Genomic DNA, 23,007 nt, shown 5'->3' on the forward strand with positions numbered 1-23,007 from the left:
CACTGCCCAAGGGCTCTTTAGTCAGCAGGAGATGAATCCTGCCAGTACTGGTTCCTTCCCTTCAAGACAGCCAGTTTCCTTCTGGCCCAGTGTGTGTCTAGAAATATCGTTTGGGAGGGCCTGGCATGGTGACCTCAGGATTCTGCCTGGTGCCCTGTTCTACTGTGGCTGAGGTAGTATCCAGGTTGCAAGACAAAGTCCTCTTTATTCTCCCCTCTCCTCTCTTCAAGAAGAGGGAAAGAGTCTTCCCTGGAGCTGGAAGCTGCACTGCCTGATATTGGAGGAGGGGTGGCACAAGCATTCTTTTGGTCACCCCACCTGTGTCTCACTAGGTCACATATACCCCAAGTCCACTGGCTCTGAGCCCAGCACAACACCAGGATTTGGCAAAGAATTTCAGTTCTTGTGGCTTAGACTGCATTTCAAGTTTATTTGGGACCCCAGAGCATGTTAGCCCACAGTGACAGGGCTTGCCAGAATTTAGTTTCTGACTGCTGAGATAGGCAATTTTCCTCTGATTAGGGCTGATCTAAATGTTCCTGCTGTGGGAACTGGCTGAGTTTGGCTCCATGTTGCTTTCTGCTGTGACAGGGCAACATTGAGTTCCAATGCAAGTCCCACAGTCACTGAAATCTTCCTTTTCCAAGCCTGCTGTGCATACCACATGGTTGCTGCTGGGGTGGGGTGGGGGAGGGATGTTGTAGGCAATTCAAGAATGTCTTTTCTACCTTTTTCAGTGCTTTTTCCCTTGATATGATGTTAAAACTAGGTACTGTGATTGCTTACCTCATTTTTGGTTTTACGAAGGTGCTTTATTGTGTGAATCACTGTTCAATTTTTTGTGCCTGCACGGAGTGGGGGATGACAATTGCTGGAGTCTTCTTTTTGGCCATCTTGTTCCACCTCTTTCCTAGTTTTGGAAATTTCAAAGCAGTTAGGATGGCGGTATGAGGAAAGGGAGCTTGGAATCAGAAAATCCATGTCTTAGCTTTGAGCCTTAGGAAATTCATTTGACTCCTCTAAGCCTCAGTTGCTTCATCTGTAAAATAGAAATAATATAGTGGCTGAAAAGATCAAAGGTGATGATGTTTTTGAAAACACTGTAGAAATGTCAAAATATCGTATGAGCACCATTTTCTAGTTTCTAGGAGTCTCCTTACCATTGTAGAGACCAATTGTGCCTATTTTTTAATAAATTATTATTTGCCTCTGACCACCCCTGGAAGCCTTTGCAAAGAGTTGCCTATAGGGGAAACAGCTTTACTTGCAAATCACTCCACTGTTTTCTCTCTGCACAGCTTATTAATATATAAGGCACATGTCCTCCCATCTGCAGTAACATTGGAACGATTACCTCTTTGGAGTACCTGCCAGAACTTCTCAAAGTGAATTTTTTATATCACCACTGAAAATAGTTGCAGAGATAACCTCCAAATTGAATGACATTATTTCCAATCACTTTTGTATGATGTAGAAATAGACAAATATTTAACTTTGCTTATAGACATAATTATTGTCTCCCAACAAGTGATGAGTAGTCAGAAAATTGAAAGGAGAAACAATGAGTTGTGCCTTCCCATAACAGCTTACCTTTGGGTTTTAGTTGCAAGATTACTAAAAGCCTGTGCAGGTGAGTTGCAGGGTTTATGGCAAAAGTAAAATTTGCTCCAAGAACAAGCCCTTGTTTCATTGTCTAGTGTTCTTAATCCCCAGCAGACATGATTTTCTTCTGGCATTTGGCAACAGGGCAGTTTCCTAAGTTGCTGTATGCAACTTGAGGAAGAGAGGTGATACTATTGGAATGAATTTATTTTTTGTAAAATCCTGTCACCCTTAAAACTTTATTTATTTTCTGCATTGAAGCCATCTCCCTTGTCTTTAATATGCTTGCTCTGATTTCATGGATGAAAATTCTTGCCTGGCTAACATATGGACTCTCCGAAATTGTCTAAGGCCTTTTTCTTTGTTTTTTCTTGATGCTGAAGCTGCCAAGGGTAGTACTGGCTGTGGGGGCTGACAATGAGGTGATAGCAAGCTGAACTTTGTCCTCTGGCTTCCCTTGACCCATTCCATTCATCATCTAAGGGACCCCAAGCCAACATTTCACAAAATCGCCTCACCAAACTCACTAAGACTGAAGGGAAACCAGAATCCCAAACAGCCATTATGAAAGGAAAGAGAGAGACTTAGGGTTTGCAAAATAGGATACTCTGTTGATTCTATTTATTCCATACAGATACTACTATTCTTTAAGAAAACATTAAAATCACATCATCTTCCAGGACCTGGACTGCTTCTTTCAGAAGCATGTTACAGAGAGCTCTCTTGGCCAACAACATATTGAAAGATAAATTAATTCATTCAAATAAGGTATATACAGAATTGAGGCATATTGTATCCCGTGAGACTACAAAAAAGATTGCCCTTATCTCTTGCACAATCCAGTGAGGGAGATAATCACTCTTTCAATTTATAGTGACCTGTAACATTTTGTATACTGCTGAATATCTCCACATGGTAATGACACAATCAAAATATTGCAAAATAGACAGAGGCTAGGAGAAGAAGGATTGAGTATGAATATACCCTCTCATGAATTGAAGGGAATGGGCTGCATCTCCTGATCATGCAGAGATAACAAATATGAAAATGATTCCAAATTAACAAAGCAAATGTGTAGACAATACTGATTATAGTGGGAAGGACACCTGAGTTTTAGTTCCATCTCTGTTATTGGCTCATTGTATAATCTGGGTCAGGTCCATTCTGCTCTCTGGATCTCACCTTACCTATCTGTAAAATGAGATTGCTTCATGAGATGATCTCTATAGAAGTTCTTGCCTATTCTGACATTCAAAGAGTTTTTCTTTAAATAATAATAATATATATGATCTGTATAGTGCTTTATACTTTATATGATATTTTTGCATCTATTATCTCATATGAGAAAAGCACTGGACTGCTGGGCTGGGAATGAAGACACCTGGATTCTTGTCCCTATTTTGACATTGATTCATGTTGTGATCTTTAAGCATGTCTCTTTGATTCTCTGAGTCTCAGATTCTCAATCTGTAAAATAGGGGGTATGAGGATTGTACTAAATCAGTAGATCTCTAAAGTGTTCCACAAAGCCCTGGGGTGGAGGGCTCCTACAGGGTTTCTCTAAGGCAAACTGTAAGGCTAGGCCTGCATAGAAGAGGAGAAAAAGAGTGATCTGGCAAGAGAAGTTCTAAGTTTCCTATGCCAACCACAGGCAGATTAGGTTTAATTGTATCTGTTTTATATACAGGGCTTCTGTGTAATGTTATATTTGTAAGAGTTTACTATTTAAAAACTCAACTAGTTTGAATTCTTTAAATTGCACATATAGGCGAGATCATGCAGCCAATATTTGTCTTTCTGTGCCTGGCTTATTTCACTTAGCATAATGTCCTCCAGGTTCATCCATGTTGCTGCAAATGACATACTTTTCTTTTCATTAAAGTCTATATAGTATTCCACTATGTATACATACCACATTTTCTCTTTTGTAACTTTCATTTTAGGTTAAGGGGATTATGTGCATATTTGTTATATAGGTAAACTGCATGTCAGAGAGGTTTCTTTTACAGATTATTTCATCACCCAGGCAATAAGCATAGTACCTAATAGATTTTTTTTTCTGATCCTCTTCCTCCTCCCACCCTCCACCCTCAAGTAGGCCCTGGTGTCTGTTGTTCCCCTCTTTGTGTCCATTACACCACATTTTCTTTATCCACTTATCCATCCATGGACACTTAGTTTGCTTCCATATGTTGGCTATTGCAAATAATGCTGAAAAAAGTCAAACTTATAGAAGCAGAGAGTAGAATGATGGTTACTAGGGACTGGGGGGCAGTTGAGTGGGCTGGGAAAAAAGAGATAATGAAAGGGTATAATGTATCAGTTATAAAGAAGGAATAAGTTATATTGAATTATTGCACAGCATGGTGACCATAGTTAATAATAATGTATTATATATTTCAGAATTGCTAAAAGAGTAGATTTTAAATATTCTAACCACAAAAATTTATAAGTAGGTGAGGTGATGGATATGTTAATTTATTTGAGTTAATCTTTCTACAATGCATACATATATCAAAGCATCACACCATACCCCATAAATATATACAATTAATATTTGTCAATTAAAAATTTAAAAACTTGATTTATATGAACTCTGAGTCCTTAAGTATTAAAAATGATATCCAACCAAATATGTTGTTTGGTAACTATATTTTTGTTGTTGCTTTAACAAACCAATATATTGTGAATATACTTCCAAGTGAAAAGAAAAAAAGACATTGCAATCGTCATTAATAACTGCAAAACATTCCTTTGCATGAATATGTAATAATTCATTTAATCATTCCCCTAATGTTAGACATTCAAATGTTTTCAATGTTTTTGTTTACATAATGCTACAATAAACTTCTATTTTGTGCTTATTGTATTATTTTCTTATAGCACATTCCTAGAAATGGAATTCTTAGTAATAGTTTATATACATTTCCAATTTTTTTCCAAATTTTTGCAATTTTTTTCCAAATGGCAAAATTTCTCTCTAAAGTATTTATATTCCTACCAAAAATACCTCTTCACCAACACATAGTATTTAATCTGTATCAATCTGACTTGAGAAAATGATATTTAATTTGTATTTCTGTGATTTCTAGCTAAATTGAATAATCTTCATATGCTTATTGGTCATTTGTACTTCTTCCAATTGCCTCTTCCTGTCTGTTGCCCATTTTTCTATTGTACTGTTTATTTTTATATATCAAATATATTGACCATTGGTTTTACATACTTGATACTAATTATTATTCTTAGTTTATGGATTGTCTTTGAGTTTTATAATGATGTTTATTTCACATAAGAAATTTAAAATATTTTCTAGTGAAATTTATCAAGTCTGTCTTCACTTATGTTTTCCTTCATTGTCATACTTTAAGATGCCCTTTTCTACCTTCAAAAATTTTGAAATGTTCCTCTTTACGGTCTAACAGTACTTAAATGATTTTCTTTTTTAAATTGACATATTTAATCCATTTGGGATTTATTTTTGTTTTAACTAGTAATTTAACTTTATTGTTTTCCAAATGATTAACTAGTTGTTCTGTCACTATTTGGTGAATAATCCATCCTTTTCCCACTGAATTAGAAAGACATATTCTATATACTGTGTCTGGTTTTGGCTTTTCTGATCTCTTCCACTGATCAACCTAATCTGGAGCCAATATCAAACTGTTTAATCATTGTGACTTTAAATAATTTAAATGTATGGTAGGGAAAGTCTTATTACTCTTATTTTTCACAAATATCTTGTCATTATCTCATGTTTTATTCCTTCCGATAAATTATGGGATTATTTTGTCAAGATTTTGTTTCAGTTGTTTTAAATTGATAGATTTCATTGGGGGAGAACTGACATGTGTTATTCAAAGCTCCAGCAGGAACAGAGGCCATGAGACAGTTTTCAGGTTTGTTTCTTTGCAGGCTTCCTACCTATTTCTGTTGTTTTCTGTCAGTCCCATTGGTGCTATCATGCAGTATGGCTTGGGGTTAGTGTCTGATTATGATTCTTTCAATTTGTTCATTCTGAAAAATCCTGTTTGGCACAGAGGAGGTAAGGCAGGGAAGTTGCCCACTACTAGTGGCATTACATTATGCAAACAAAGACAGGGCTGAGCCATCATCTTCATTGTTAACCTATAGAGAAGCCTGAAGAATGTAATATTTCTCACACTTTATATATACAGTGTTAATGCAGGGCCTATATGAACAAAACAAAAAACTTCATGGTGGTATTTAAGGAAAGATCTGAATTAAATGCAAAGATGTACCAAATTCCTGGCTAAGAAGATGCAATATTTCAAGGATTTCAGTTCTCCCCCAATGAAATCTATCAATTTAAAACAACTCAAACAAAATCTTGACAAAATAATCCCATAATTTATCTGAAGGAATAAAACATGAGATAATGACAAGATATTTGTGAAAAATAAGAGTAATAAGACTTTCCCTACCATACATTTAAATTATTTAAAGTCACAATGATTAAACAGTTTGATATTGGCTCCAGATTAGGTTGATCAGTGGAAGAGATCAGAAAAGCCAAAACCAGGCACAGTATATAGAATATGTCTTTCTAATTCAGTGGGAAAAGGATGGATTATTCACCAAATAGTGACAGAACAACTAGTTAATCATTTGGAAAACAATAAAGTTAAATTACTAGTTAAAACAAAAATAAATCCCAAATGGATTAAATATGTCAATTTAAAAAAGAAAATCATTTAAGTACTGTTAGACCGTAAAGAGGAACATTTCAAAATTTTTGAAGGTAGAAAAGGGCATCTTAAAGTATGACAATGAAGGAAAACATAAGTGAAGACAGACTTGATAAATTTCACTAGAAAATATTTTAAATTTCTTATGTGAAATAAACATCATTATAAAACCCAAAGACAATCCATAAACTAAGAATAATAATTAGCATCAAGTATGTAAAACCAATGGTCAATATATTTGATATATAAAAATAAACAGTACAATAGGTAGGAAGCCTGCAGAGAAATAAACCTGAAAGCTGTCTGATGGTGCTCTGTGTCTTTTATGATGGAAGAATAGGACTATGAAGAAAGACACAGAGCACCATCAGACAGTCAAGAATTTCAGAGTCAGCTGGCCTTGGACCTCATGCCAGCCCATTTTGTAACTATCTAGGTAGTCAAGGGTTTAACATTTTTCTAATAAGACAGTTATTATGCATTACATGAGTGATTTCTTTGCAGCTCTAGAGTGTGGCCCTACCTACTTCAACATGAGAAGATTTTTGTATTTGTCAGTCATTTTATAATGACTTGTAATGAGCTCTTTATTATCAACTGTGGATATAACTTTGCTGTTGGAAATTAACAGTATCAAACAACTGGGTATAATGTTTGTAGTATCTGAGGAGGGAGAGCTGTATAGAAAGTTGTAGTCTCTGTGTTAATTATTCAGTCATTTACGTTATAGTGTGGGAACCGAGGACTTTCTAGAACCACTTTACAGCAGGCCTAGATCCCATCTACACACGTCTTCTGTCACCTGAATACGGAGAAGGCACCCACAGGGCCATATGCTTTCTAGACAAAGAACAAAGATTTCTGCCACACTCAGAAGTCTTTGTCTTCAGACTATAATCACCCACACCATATTTCCTTCTGATCCAGTTTCCGGATTTTGTGCTGAGACTGACACCATATTGCTGTGGTGTAGGGTATGTCATTTCAATACTTTGTGCCCATTTTCATAACTGAAGAGTCAGGCATCACATTGGGCATTTTAAGATTCTTTACAGCCCAAAGATTCTGTGTTTGTAATTAGGCCCAATGTGTTAGAGCTAAAAGGAAACAGTGGATTTCCTGGAAGGAAGGGACTTGTAACACAGGCCAGAGATAAAATGGGGTGCATTTAAGAAAAGATGGGGGCTAACAGTTTGCAGGGATGCTACAGAGAGAACTCCAGCCTTGTATGGAGGAATGAATGTGATACAAGCAAAGAGTCTTTAAAATTCCTTCCAACCAATCTGGGATCCATAACCTTATGGACTGTGATTTGCAGCAAACCAATAATATGATGCCAGTCAGAACAATATCCCTGATAAACATAAATGCAAAATTCCTCAAAAAGACTAGGATTGTTTCTGGAATGCAAGGATGATTCAACATATACAAATCTATAAATGTGATTGGCCATGTTAACAGAATGAAAGACAAAAACTATATGATTATCTCAATGGATGCAGAAGAATAATTTGACAAAATTCAACATCATTTTATGATAAAATCTTTCAAGAAATTGGGTATTAGAAGGAATGTTACTCAACACAAAAAGGTCATATCAGTTAAGCCCACAGCTAAAATAATGACCATGAATGAGATAAGGATGCACACTCTAACCACTTCTATTCAACATAATGCTGGAAGTCCTAGCCAATTTCATATTAATGAGCCTCATTTTATTAATCATAGAATAAGGTATATGATAATCCCTCTTATACTTACTTTGCACAAATTATGATTATGATTATAATTATTTTGAAACAGGGTCTCACGCAGGCTGCAGTACAGTACCACAATCACAGCTTACTTCAGCCACAATCTCCCAGGGACAAAGGATTCTAGCACCTCAGCCTCCTAAGTAGTTGGGACTACAGGTGCACACCACTAGGCCCAGCTAATTTTTTGTTGTTTTTGTAGAGACGGAATCTCACTATGTTGCCCAGGCTGGTCTCAAACTCCTGTGCTCAAGCGATCTTTCTACTTTTGCCTCCCAAAGTGCTGGGATTACAGGAGTGAGGCACTGTGCCCAGCCCTGCAGATTATTATTGAACTTTGTAAACTAATCAAAGGAGAGTGATTATTATTACTGTTAACAACTCTGATAGCCTCATCCATATATTTGGAGAAATTAAATAAATAGGAAAAAAATAATAGCAATCCAATGATTTTACCTTGGCTCTCCCATTATTTGGGGAAGTGATAATTCAGATAGAAGTGACTTGCAAGCAGTCTTGAGAGATTACCTGTTCTATTCCCTATCTTTGCCTCTAAATCAAATTGTACAGATTAATAAGGTCTTATTTTTAGAACTTACAGAAAAAAGACTCCTTTCATATCCATCTTTGGAATTCTCAATCACTTCTGTAACTATTAAGCATCATTTCAAACATTAAATTCATCATTCTGCTTTGAAGGAACACATGTCATGTGTACCTATTTGTATGTTTTGGTGTGTTTTATGCTTTATGTGATCACCCACATATGCACAGATGATTCCAAAATCCAGTGTGTGGGTGTGTACACACACATACGCACACTCACACACCTGTGCACTCACACATACATGAAATGTTTATGCCTACATTGCATGTTATTGGCAACATTATTGCCTAAGGCGATATTAGCCACCTTGAGTTTTTGGAGAGGTTTTGAAAACAAAGACAAGAGACTACATGCTTCTAGATGTAAGAGGCAATGTTGCAATAAGTTACTGTCCTAAAAAGACTGAGTAAATGGACAAGAGACTATTATTTTGGATGGTTTCTTGTTTACCAGTAATACTTAAATCCTCTACATTAAAAAAAAAAAAAAAAAAGAAACACTACAAATATATTATAGAAGAAATCAAGATGTCCTTCAAGATTCTTAGAATTGAAAAAGATTTTAATGACTTTCCAGTCCAATCTATTTCATGTAATCCGTGGAGTCCAGAGAGGCAAAAGGACTTGTCCAAGGTCATATAGTGAGTTGGTGATAAGGCTGAACAAGGATTCAGATGTTGGGGCTTCCAGCCCACTGCTCTTTTTCTCATCTAGGACTTGTATATTTTTGTTCAGTGGAGATTTTCTTCTGTAATCTCAATACCCAGTGCAGGGCCTGGCATATAATAGATTATCAGTAAATGTTAAATTAATATGTCATGGCTTTGGTTGTACTGGGCTTTGCACTTACTCCTGAGTATACTGTAAAGAATATATATGTTTTAGGTCGCCATGTTTTAGATCAAGATGAACCCACAGAAAAAGTTTGAATTGAACTATGCTAAGGAAATTATCTGAGTTCCAAATTGAAAAAAAAAAAAATCCACACTTTTCCAATATAAACTCTCTCATTCACAGAGAGATTCTCTTTCAGAAATGCAATCTAAAACTATTTTGGGAGCCATATTCCATTGGTTGTGCAACCATTTCTTGGCAAACTGGGGCCCAGGAACTAGCATTTTCCTAGGGAAGAAGAGATTTCTCAACAAAATCACATGCTTTCTAACCTAAGGTTATTTCAGTAATCAGTGTATCAAGCTAGTCTTGAGGATTGCAGCAGTACCAATACTGTGGGAGTGTACCAGTTCTAGAACAGCTACAGCATTGGAACTGAATCCACTAGAATTGAATACAGGACCTGTTTTTGAGGAAGTAACACCCAAAGGCTGAACTTCACTTGTAGCACCATCCCTTCTGTGCACATATCTCAGTCGTCAGTTTACAGCAGAAAGAAAAAAGCTGTTAGCAAATTATATGTTCTACTTATGCAAACAAAACCCTATGATATGGTAGAAAGGGCACTGGCCTAGAGGCCTTAGTTTTCTCCTATGTTGAAAACCTCTAACACAAGCCTGGTTTATAGTACTCACCCAATAAATGGTAGTTTTCTTCCATTGGGAGCCTCTGATTCAGTGTGCTTCTTCAGGTAAGTCACTTCCCTGGAACTCCTCCTTGGAATGAGAGTTGTACTGTTGTGATTTTTAACAATTCCTTCAAGCCCAGGATTTTGGAATCATTTAATAAAGGGAGAAAGGAAGGAAAGAAGAATGAAAAGTTAAAGGGAAAAAACAAGGAAACAAAACATTAAAAAGGAGGAAAGGAAAAAGAATCCTTTACTACAATAAAGCTAATTTTATGTTCTTCCAAGTACCACTTTAAGTAAAAGAAGTTTTTTGCTGACCTAGATACTACTGAATCTACTACATAAAATAGCTTACTGTAATAGCCGTATTTCTGTACCTAATCTGCACGTTTTAGGCTTAGTAAAGGGAGACGAAAGCTGATGTATAGTTAAATTTATGTTTTTAGTTGTGGTTTTTTTTTTTTTTTTTTCTGCTCTCAAGTTTCAATCACTCTTTAGTTTCTGTTTCCATTCCCCACAAGCATTCTTCCTCTGCCTAAAGAAACTTCCCTAAAATCCCAGTCTATTCAGTAAATCAAAGCACAGCAATAAATTTGAAAAAAAAATACCAGGAACATAGAGAAAGAAAGTGGAGTGAGGGGATGCAGAGGCTCAGGCTGGAGCAGGGTTGTAAGCATGAGAAGTTCTGCATATTTCAGAGCAGCCAAGGATGTATCTTTGCCTATTCCTGCTGGTGACTTTGTGTGTCTATGCATCTTTCTGCTACTATGTATATGTTTCGTCAGTCAGTCCACGTTTATTGAGAGCCTGCTGTGTGCCAGGATTGTGCTAGGATAAAGGAACAAAGTATTGAGCAAAATATGTTTTTGAGTAGGCTTTCAGAGTTTTGAGAGGCTGTAATCCTGAGGATCTCTAGGTCTGAGTATGTGTGTGTGTGCACAATTCTGTGTATCTGTGACAACTCCAGGTGTGCATGACAGTGATCTTTGTTACTCTGTTGACTTCATAGAATTTCCTTTTATTTGCTGTGATTCACTACACAGAGTGGGCTTTATCTCTGATTTTTATAACCTGCAAGACTGGGGGTATGATCACTAGCAATCTGAAAACAGTTAGAAATCCCATGGAGTTATCTTTTATAGAAGTTTTCCTATACTATTATGAAAAATAAGCCTCTTATTAGCATGAGTGGAACTCTATGCATGATTACAGGTGTCAATAGGAAGAAACATTGACTGAGTTCAGATCTCTTCTATGCCATGCTAAAGGGGTGACAAGTTCCACAATGGATCATTTTCTCATGGGCATTTCTGGCTTTTGCTAAAAGTAGAGCATCTTATTTTAAAAACCAGTGAGTAGTCCTAATAATGGAGATATCATCAGGATCTGAATTGTTCATCCCCGAAAAAAAAAAAAAAACACTATGAAAATCCAACAATGTAGTGCCAAACGAACTGTTTTAATAGTTAGATTCTTTATGATCAAATTGTTTGGGGCCATACTCTGTCCACATTTTTATGTGGTAGGATATAACTCCATATATGTTCTGTTCTAGAAATACCCAAAGAAAGAGACTCTGGAAACTCATTAAGAGGTCTGTGCACCCTTGTATTTCTTCTCCCAGGGAAACAGAAGTACCTGTGCGCCAGCAGAAATGATTGCACCATTGATAAATTCCGAAGGAAAAATTGTCCATCTTGTCGTCTTCGAAAATGTTACGAAGCAGGGATGACTCTGGGAGGTAAGATACTTTCTTTTCCTCCTCTTCCTCTGTCCTCTTTCCCCCTTTCCTCCCTCGTTTTCTAGCCTCTTTTTAAACGAGATTTTCTTCTTTGATGCTTCCAAGGGGACTGGCCATGCTCTAGATACAGGCTGACCCTTTCTTAGCCAACGTGGCCATCAGCCAGCTGGTGCCTTTTTTTATCCTTAACTATGCCACTCACCATTCTGGGGATCAGCATTAGAGCAGGAGGTGTGAAGCAGGGATCAGGAGCCAACAGAGGGTGAGTGAGGATGCATGTGACTGGGCAGGGTCCCCAGGGAACTTAATGGTACTGGCCTGATGTTGTTCGATGGTAGCTAGGATAAGAGAATTAAGAAATCCAGAACAGTTACAGGTGCAGGATAAGCCAGACACAGGCTGACCCTAAACACCTGGGAATATCCTTCAGCTAACTGTTGCCTATGTTGTAGGGCCAGCTACCTGGAATGAGAAGCTGCTTCTCTTTGGAGCCTGCGACTAGGCTACCAAACAGCCAATTTCCTATCCTATATCTCCCAAAGATGAACAGATGTTTTAATCATTTTCTTTTCTTTGCAAATCTATTGATCATTTCCAAAAGCATTTTTTTCAGTGGCACAGCAACATGATAGAAGGAAGATACAGCTCTTTCAAGGGCGTTCCTCTATCATAACACTATCCCCTGAGCCTGTCTACCATGAGCATTGTCACAGTTCCAGAAAGGCTTAACATCAGTTGATTGACACTTATATTTTCTCTCTCAAAATTCCCCATCTCTTCATGTTTACATCTGCCCAATGCCAGGGTCCTCGCTGCTGCCTGCTGCTTCCAAAAAGATGCATATTTCATGAGAATAACAAGATCATTAATCTACTCCAATTTGGAAATGGAATTTGAAAAAAGGCAAGCTTGTTTCTGAGTGCCCGCAACTGTAGCCCCAATCCTGATTATTCATTATTAGCCTGGAAAACCCAAGTGCCCAGAATCCAACTCTCTCCTCTCGCCTCTTAAGGCTAATTTAGCCCAGTTGTCTGTATCTGGCTTTCTGTGAGGTGTTCAATACCATGTTTGCCTATGTGCACATTTATAGACAACAGCTAATTCTCTTATCCTGGAGCAGGGCCATTTGTGGATCTTCATGTAGAAAACTATATACTCCCCATCCTCACAGGGCAGTAGTATTATTTAAACAGAACAGAGTACCTCAAATGAATTTACCCAGGCTAGATGAGCGACAATTTCAAAAGAAGCATCTCAAGCAGCATCTAGTACTCCCAAACATCACAGGTAGATGTTCTATGAGTGGCTTTCCAGGCATCCACATCAAATGAGACTCAGATATCTGAGAAAGCTCAACCTTGTTTTGTTTTGCTTGGTGTACTCCAAAGAAATCCAACAATTGAGGTCTACAGTGGAGAAGAAGTAGGACTGGGGTCAGGGAGTACAGAGGGAAAGGCAGGAAGGGTGACGAAGTGATTGACAAGAGGAAATGTTCTCCATATGAATGTTTCAGCCCGATGTTGAGGGTTCTTATGCATTCAACCGTCAATTATGTAGCCTTCTGCGAATTATGTATAGTATAAGAGATGGGGACTTTCAGATAGGGAACCTCTTGGCTTGCCATCTGGCAATATGAATTGCAAGTCCACTTTGATGCAGCTAAAGCCTAATGGTAACAAAAGTCCTCATAACATTTGGATGCAAATCTTAACATTAATTCCATGTCTCAGCCAACATTCTCCATTATAAAGCAGGCTGTAACGTAATTACAGTGAACCGCTTCTGAAAAGGAGCCTGTGTATAACAGACAATTTCACTATGCTATATAGCAGTCAGATGCAGGTTTGTAAATTAATTTATTGGTGAGAATGGTTCAGTACATTTTCAAATTGATTTATTGGTGAAGTACTCAAATTTGAGTGGGCTTGGTGAACGCAGTGAAGACAAACTGAGAAGTGCGGTGACTGGCCTTCATTTCAGTTCCATGCCCATGATATTTTACTCAGTGTCTTCCGTGTACAAGGCACCATGCTAGGAATTAGAGCTTCAAGCTGGCAACCATCAGGAAATGTTTCCAAAATACAAGGATTCTTGATATTGTGTAAATGGCCTTGCCTTTAGAGTCAGGCAGATCTAGTTTAAAGGTTCAGCTCCTTTACTTACTGTGTGCCCCTCTGGGCCTCAATTTCTTCATGTGTGATTTAGAGATACCATCCTCACAGAGTTATAATGACGATGACATGATAAATGTGAACATCCTTGATAAATAGCAAAGTGCTAGACAAATGTGGGGGCTTAATATGACATGGAGGTCACTAGTAATTTAGCTGGAAAGGCTGTAATACAGCACTTCCCAATGGCTTTTACCCTAAGTAACTTGGTATGCCATATAATATGTAACACCAGAGAATTGCAAGAAAACACTCTTGATTACCTGAAACCAAAAGCACCACCAGAAACCTATTCAGAAGCTAATTTTAGTAATTGAGTGAATCATATGCTACATTCAAATATCATACCAGTAAAAACCCAATTGTTTACCTTCTTAAATCACTGCTTGAAGAACAAATCTTTCCATTTTGCTGAATGAACTTATCTCCACATTCCTTACCCTACTGCCACAACACCCTCTCAAGTTTTTTGTTAACTTACACATCCAGTGCACAGCACACCTTTACTCAAACAATGGAAAAGAAAGTGTCAATACAAAGTGGCCCTGTCTATTCCTTAAGGAGTAGACTTCCATTTTCATGAGATTTGGATTTAGCATAGACATATTGATTACCTAGAAGAAGAATTCATATAGTTTTATCTTCTGATTCCCATCACTCAAATCAAAATTAAATGGTATATTCCAAAATGGCAACTAGGAATGTGGCCTTGAGCAAGTCCCTTCTCTTTTCTGATGCTTTGTTTTCCCATCATAGAACTGGAATTGTGAGTTTCACTAAGGACCTTTCTGGTGCTAACATTTTGTGATTCTATGTAAAAAGCCACACTTTTGTTTTTCAGCTTTTTCTTAGATTGTCTGTCCCCTGTTCCCAGAAGTATAGTGAGATTTGAGTGCTTTCATATATCATAATTGTATCTACCTCCATTCGTACCTACATAAGATACCTGTCTAAAAGTAGACTAGACAGATTATTGAGGGAGTAGAGTGCAGAAGGGCTATCTCTGTATAAAGAAGCTGGCATTCTTCAGCTGACGGTTGCTTGGTCTTCAGGCCTCAAGATCTCTAATCTGGCTTTCTCTGTCGTGTTTCATTCACTGTTTGGTGATGGAATCTCTTCAGCTCAAAGGTACTTAATAGATACAGCTTTAATTCTTTCAGGCTTCCAGGCTTCCCTACCTGTTATTTGCTTTTTTTCTAGTAGTTGTTGTTTCTGAAAGGATCTTGAGGGTGGCTGGAGTCTCAGAATGCTTTCCTTAAAGGCTACCTTCAGGCTCTCAGCTGCTCATCCACAACAAAGATAAGCCTTTCTTTGTAGACACATTCCGGGCTGCATTTAAAAACCATATATTGTTAATTGCTTAAAGAATTTAAATCCCTTGACTACTTTTCATTTCAGAAAACACTTACAAAAAGTGTCCAAATAAGGACCTTCCCTCCAAGGAATTTGCTGTGGCTTTCTCACAGTCCATAGTTAGGATAAATGTAAAGCCATCTCTCATTTTTCTCTGCACTTTCCAAGGGTACACTCCTTGTGTCCAAGATAGAATGAGAAAGAAATGCCCTTCCTGCCTTCTTCTCCCCTGACCCTTTCCTCCTTCCCACTTTCCCTCCTATTCTTCTTCAAACATGATTTATTTCTGTGTTTTGCAACTCTTGAGTTCTCAGCTTTTAGTAAATGGTGTTGGCCCCTATTGATTCCTTCCATCTCCTAGACCATGGAAGATAGTAGGCCTTTCGGAAATTTCAGGTAGCAGCCAAACCCTGGAAGAAGAGAAGGAACATGGAGTCCTAGACCATGTGAGAACCTGAAGTGTTCAGCATGTCCTTCACAGATTCGTCTAGCATATTTCAGAAGGCTCTTTCCAACTAGGAGACTGAATTCTGCATCTGAGAATAAAAACTTAACATATCTACAGGTTTTGACAACCTCTATGAATTATCTAGTTAAGAAGATGGCTCAAGGAGCCCATGGCCATGTTTTGATGTTGTTATGGACGCTATGAACATCCTTGCAGTTTCCATTGTTGAAGACAGCCCTGATGCCAACTGTCTCATCATTCCCCATGTTCAAGAGCATCTCAGCATTGCGCTCTCTGGATCTCATGTCCTGAATGCAACAAAGTGATTTCACTGCTGAATCACTATTTATGGCATAGCTCTTCACAGCATTTATTCATCCATGTATCTATTCATCCATCTTTCTAGCCAGCCAAGAAGCTCATGCTTTCATCTTTTCATCCATTTACTCGTCTATTCATTCATTTAGCAAATATTTATTGAGTGCCAACTATGTGCCAAACACTCTGCTAAGCATTTTGGAGAAGCAGAACTGAATAAGATATTATTCCTTCCCTCAAAAATTTAGGCAAGGGGAGAAAGGCAGTGATAAGGAATATACTTTAGCTATACAGGAAAATAAGAAATCACTGGGAAGAAGTTTAATGAAATGGAAGAAAAAGGACATCCAAGGCAAAAGGTACACTTTGAATAAAGGCATAGAGACAGGAACAAAATGCATTGATGGTTTGAGGAACAGCAATTGGTTTAACATGGCCAGAGCTGGGGAAATGGGAAAGGCAAGCTGAAACCACATTGAAAGCAAACTTGGTTATAATACTAGATAGTTTAGACTTCAAGCAGTTGAAGATGTATGAGCATAGGACAGGCATGATTACATATTATTTTGTTTATTTGCATGTTTTTTTTAGAAGAAAACTGGCAGCAGCAAGAACATTTTGTTGATGAGGGCTTAAATTTTAGGAAGCAAGACAATTTTAGAAAGGCCAACTAGAGAAAAATTTCTAGCATAAAATTTTGCTAAACACCTAGGATTTGTTCCTGGGGCCGGTTACCTCCATTTGGGTTGTTACAAGCAAGTACTGACTACGTATGTGAAAAAATATTGGTTTCGACCAAGACAGTTGGCTTGTATAAGAGGCCTACCCTCATACCAAAAGCCAGCTTCCTTGGTCTAGACTAGGGTTTACTGTTATGTGTTCTGAGAAAACTAGTTTCATAACATGTTCCATGAATAAGTGAGGGAAACTTGCATATTATGGTCCTGCTTGGGAAGATTTACAATCTTTATTAGCATATTGCAGGTCTTGGTGAATATTACAATAAAGTAACCTGAGGAGCATTGTAACTCAGAATTCCCAAAGCTGATTCAACCACAGAACCTCATTTATTCACATAACACCTGTTATCCTACAAAACCACTGTTCTCCAGAATACACTTTTGAAAACTTGGGTACAGGTAAAAACACTATCCCCGGCCCAGTTCACCATTTTACAGATGTGTATGTCATTAAGAATCAGTCAATAATGCATTAATGATCAAAAGCAGACCATCATTACCACATCTCAAGATTATGCACCATTAGCTACTAAAGCCGCAAAAGTAAATCATGTTGGGTCTATAACGTTGTTGCCATACACAAAGGATAGGATGCAAAAGTGTCCTAGGCCAAACAAAGCATGGTTATTGCCCAAGTTATCTAACGGCTGCAGATACATATTTCTCACATAAGGATTGTGCTAAAGCAGTTATTTCCAAGAAATATAGTGACTTCCAGCATGATGCAGAATGATCTTTTCATATTTTGAATATCTAGACATTCTGCTGTAGAATTTAACAGTCCTTTTATATACATTGTCTGACCAGCATTTTGACATTTACTCAGAACCCCATCACGGTGCTACCACATATCCTCATTGCTAAAGTAGGAGGCTGAGAAATCATAGATTTGTAGAAACCACCCAACGATAGAGCCCCCCTGTGTCCTGTTCAGCAGGCAGCAGATTGTCACATAGAATTTACAATGTGGAACTCAGTTACTGGGATTTCTTCCATTCGCCTTTGACTCTCTAGGCTAGAGTTCTAAAGACCATCAGGTTGGTGATGCAAGTGGTAAGTCTCAGTTCTGAGAAGTGCTGCTTTTCACACACAATTCTCTGATACCTGAATGCTCTGACTGATCGTAACTGAGGCATGCACCGAGGAGCAAAATCACCCTATACGTTTTGGCATCAACATGTGCAACATGTGACTCAGCACTTTGAAACTCTGGGATTTTCTTGTTTGATTGGTTTTTGTTTAAAGAGGTCCTGTGGTATAGTGAAAATAGTATGAAAGACTCAGATACAGAGAGGCCTTGTTTCTAGTCTTGGTTCTGTTACTTACTATCTTGATGACCTTGGGCAAATCATTAAATATCTCTGAGCCGCAGTTTCTCCAACCACACTGTGGGAATAATAAAGTATTTTTTACGGCATTGTTGTAAGTATGTAGAGAAACTGGTACACAGTAGGCACACAATAAATGTTACTGTACCCTTCAGCCCTTCATTTTTTATGGGAAATGGTCTCTGTTTGTGTTCCCAGGCACCACTGGGGCCTGTTCTCTCTCTCTGCTGTTACAGTGTGGCTTTTGGCTCTTGTTTCTTTGTTCTTTGGTCTCTAAATTACCCTTGAAACAACCTTGAAATTTGCATTCCATTATCTAAATCGTCATCCCTAAGTTGACTACATAGATATTTGGTGACACTTTGGAGGGGAAAACCTTTATGTCTCTCTAACTGTAGTTCTTAAGGGAATCTGCATATGGAGAAACCAGAGATTCCATCTCTTAATTCCTCCAAACCAAATTATCTAGGGCAGCATATATATGTTGTTCTCTTTCTCTGAGCATTTGCTCTTAGAGAATTATGGTTAGAGAGAAGTAATTTTTTCTAATCATAAAAATTAATGATACCACTTATCTGATTCTTGAATGAGTACCTCCTTGTAAAATTTCTACTTAAATCCTTGAGTTTTTAAAGTGTAATAGCAATAGAAAGACTTTACTGTTGTTTACTTTTGCTGTGAGCGCTCCAAAATCCCTCAGTTGCTCTTGAGAGAACAAAAATATGTCATACACAATGTTTTCCAAAGGTAGTAGGCAGAAATCTAAGAGTACACAGTACACAATAGGCCATATATACAAAGGCAGGTATTTCCCAAATATAAAAATTCACAAAAGAAGCTTCATTTTTGCTGATAACCTGGCTGTTTGTTTTAAAACATTTTATAATTTATTATTATAAAGTGTTGCTTGTCATTACAGACTGTGGGATGTAATGTTTACATTTTACATTTACTTTCACAAAAGTGTAAAATATTTTCTTCTTATACTGAACCTATACATAGACAACTTACCTGAGCAAGCTGCTTTTTAGAGACTTTTGCATATCTTTTGGGATCACATTGTTAAGAAGTAGAACTAAGGGAAAAACACACAGCCACCCAGAAGCCGGTAGAGCCTTCAGCTCATCTGTTATTAATATTTCTATGACAACAGATATCTAGAAAGTAAACAGGAAATGGCATCGCTACCCTGCGTCACCTTTTTTGGAATCAGGTTGCATTCTTCTCTGTCCAGTTCATCCTTGCAATACTTTTTAGATCAAACCAAGGCATAGAAATATCGTATTTTCTCCTGCTTAATACCCCATGGAACCATTGCCCCTGTGGCTGAAGTAAAAATTGATTGTTTAGGGACATTTCAGCTGTCTAGCAGTCTTCAGTTAAAAACATGTAAGCACCAAGCCCCTGCAGAAAACTTGGACTGGCATTTGGAACTAAGAAGAAAATCTGCACCTTGACCAAGATGAAAAGTCACCAGCCAAAGCTTGTGCAGTGAAGTGTCATGCTGACCACAATGAAATCGAAAGAGACTGATGACTCTCCTCAGGATGGAAAATGAGGCATAGAAGCTTTGATTAGTGAGCTGTTAGGCACACAGACCTGAATTTCAAAGCATTCTCATCTCCAGTCTGAGTAATAATGTTTATAGTATTAAGTAATTCTTTGACTACTGCAAGAAATTCAGCAGACTCTGATAAGGAGTCTTTCTTGGCCCCTGAGTGACTGTAACTTATATTCTACCTCTTTTCTCTTCCCCTGTATCTTCCCACACTCCCCATCCCACACCCCCACACACAATTCTTAATCACTGTGTTCAGAGAGATTCACACACATATACAAGTATATAGTATATTTGTCAATAAAGCAGGAAAGAAGAAAAAAACTACAAGTAAATAATTTTCCATTTCCCCATCTCACCTCTGTCATACAAGTAGATAGAAAAAGAGAAATCCCCAGTACAAAATGGCAACCACCCACCTCCCCTACTTTACATGCTGCTTCCTATGTTAGAGGACCTGCCTTAGGCATCTGGTTATGGCGCCTGCTGGATACAAGCCCATATTTAGACTGCTATACTCAACAATGTCTCTCTTTCATATTAGAAAAATTCCGGGTTGGCAATCGCAAGCATCTCAAAACGACCAGACCCTGAAGAAAGGCTGACTTGCCTCGTTCAAACTGAGGGCTCTAGAGGGCTCTAGTGGATACTCGGGAGAAACCTGGAGTTTGAGTCTTACAAGCTTAGGTTTTTGCTTTTCAACACAGACTTTGACATTGGGGCTAGGGGCTACTCTCTTGGTTGCTGACTCCTTCCAATGAGACCCATAGTGTTTTCCTACCTCACAGGGATGTTGTGAGGACAGGCTGTAGAAGTAATAGCAGTCCATTTAGGTAGTTGTGAGTATCATGATAATTGTTCCCTGTAATGTAGCTTGGGATTGGCAAAGTGTTTCTTTTTTTTTTTTTTTTTTTGAGACCGAGTTTCACTCTTGTTACCCAGGCTGGAGTGCAATGGCGTGATCTCGGCTCACCGCAACCTCCGCCTCCTGGGTTCAGGCAATTCTCCTGCCTCAGCCTCCTGAGTAGCTGGGATTACAGGCACGTGCCACCATGCCCAGTTAATTTTTTGTAGTTTTAGTAGAGACGGGGTTTCACCGTGTTGACCAGAATGGTCTCGATCTCTTGACCTCGTGATCCACCCGCCTCGGCCTCCCAAAGTGCTGGGATTACAGGCGTGAGCCACTGCGCCCGGCCAGCAAAGTGTTTCTTGATTGTTCTTGATCATATATGATCGTGGCCAGGCACTGACTCAGGCAGATGCAGTGAAGTTCTGGCTCAGTCGCTTGCTTTTCACAGTGTGCTGCCAGGAAGAAACTTTGCTGATGGGACTCAATGTGTCACCTTGGACAAGAAGCAACTGTGTCTGTCTGAGGCTCCTGTGGCCATATTTATTTGTTTATTAGGCAATTCATATTTCCCCCTTAGGTTCAGTCTTCAGGACCCCTGCCAAGGACCTAGATCTTAGCCTCAGGTCCCATTACTGAGCTGATGGTAGTAGCTGATCCACAGAAGTTCGGTAAACAAGGACCAGATTTCTGCTTCTACTGGAGAAGAAGCCAGCCAACAACCCCTCTCTTCAAACACACCGTGAGACTAGAGTCAGACAATTTTTATTCCTAAAGTCAAGGTGACTCTGTTTTCAGAAGCTCACACATACTTGAAGCTTTCATGAGGAGGAAGAAGGCCAAATCAGAAACATTGCCTGCTTCTGTTTCCTACTAAAGAGAGGGTAGAAGAAAATGGATCAGACTTTCCCTATTACATCTAGCCTTACTGTAGCCACACTCCCCAATTGCTCCCTCACATCACATGTTTCTCTTCTTCAGTTGTGAGGCCTCATTCTTCTCCCAAGCCAGACTCAAACATTGTATTGATGTCAAAGAAGAGTCACTTAGAATTTGGAATATTTTGTTCTCTCTCTGCTCTGTAGCTTCCATTTGGAAATCAGTTTCTTCCTGGTGGAGAAGTGGAGTCTATAAGGCCAGGGACAGACACATAAGAGAGTCAGAAGCACTCTCCCTGACTTGCCCCAAAGCGTATCTTCCCCACCTTCTTCTCCAGTCTGTCTAAACACACACACACACACACACTCCCTCTCTCTCTCTCTCTCTCCCTCTCTCTCTCTCTCTCTCTCTCTCTCCTTTCTCTTTCCCCTGACTCAGCAACATTCTGGAGAAAAGCCAAGGAAGGACTTCAGGAGGGGAGTTTCCCTTCCCTCAGGGCAGAATTTTAATCTCCAGACCAACAAGAAGTTCCCTAATGTGGCTAATAAGGTTTATTTTTAACTGCTTTCTATTTGTTTGAATGTTGCATATTTCTGCTAGTGAAATTTTCCCTTAATAAAGCCATTAACACACCAATCGTATTTTCTTATTTACAACAGACTGACGGAATTAATGCTGTTAATATTGGACCTATTTTCTTTTTTTTTTCTTTCTTTTTTTTCTCTCGTTTGCTTTCCAGGTCATGCTGACCTGTTCAGCTTGGACCGTTTCACATTTGTTTTTAATGTCAGTTTAAATGTAATTGTAAAAGCATGTATGCTCTAAATTCATGTAGTTACTTTTTTTAGTGGAAAAGCCTGGTATTCAAAAGCATTTCCAAGACCTGCAATTTCGTATGAGCAGGTTTTTGGTAAAATCTTTTGTCCCTCACTCGGGATGGCATCTGGACTCTAGTCAGAGAGAGGAGACTTGGAGAGGTTTCTTCTGGATCCCATGCTTTGGCAAGGATGTGCAGCATTGCATATCATTCTATTATTAATTGCATTTACTCCTCCATGAACTTACCATTAGACTAAATAGTCCAACATAAACTTTGAAAGATAAAATTTGATATTCTTTCCCCTAGCAATTTCTCTGACCCAGAATTGGGACTGGGAAGAGAATGGAGACTTGGGGGAAAGAATCAAGGAGGCTTCTTGTCTGGGAGAATTTGACATGCACTTATTAATCCCACTTGGTTGCACTCCCTACTAATCCCTCACTCCATACCTGCCAAGGATTGGCTCTGCTCCCTGCTTCTCATCCCTATCCTAGTTCTTAACTCATCTGAATTTTCCACCACTGATCCTTCTCTCCAGTAAGATGCTATTCAACTTGATGAAATATAAAAAGTAGCACCATCCTGGAAGTGGTTTTAGCTCCTGCTCTACC

At 38.5% G+C, this 23,007-nt stretch overlaps 1 protein-coding gene across 3 annotated transcripts in view; it reads left to right on the forward strand.

Moving 5' to 3' along the window:
* AR (androgen receptor) overlaps nucleotides 1-23,007 on the forward strand; it is a 170,809-nt gene that overhangs the window by 120,108 nt on the left and 27,694 nt on the right. For 2 of the 3 annotated variants that reach the window (XM_032255824.1, XM_032255825.1), the window contains exon 3: nucleotides 11,818-11,934. In XM_032255824.1, coding sequence (XP_032111715.1) covers nucleotides 11,818-11,934 — 117 coding nt within the window. Of the gene's footprint in view, nucleotides 1-11,817; nucleotides 11,935-12,100; nucleotides 12,104-15,305; nucleotides 19,218-23,007 lie in introns of those variants that run through there. The other variant, XM_032255827.1, reaches the window with a different exon arrangement.

The sequence above is a fragment of the Sapajus apella genome, unplaced genomic scaffold, assembly GCF_009761245.1.
Source record: "Sapajus apella isolate SASKATOON/1434 unplaced genomic scaffold, GSC_monkey_1.0 scaffold91, whole genome shotgun sequence".
Classification (NCBI taxonomy): Eukaryota; Metazoa; Chordata; class Mammalia; order Primates; family Cebidae; genus Sapajus; species Sapajus apella.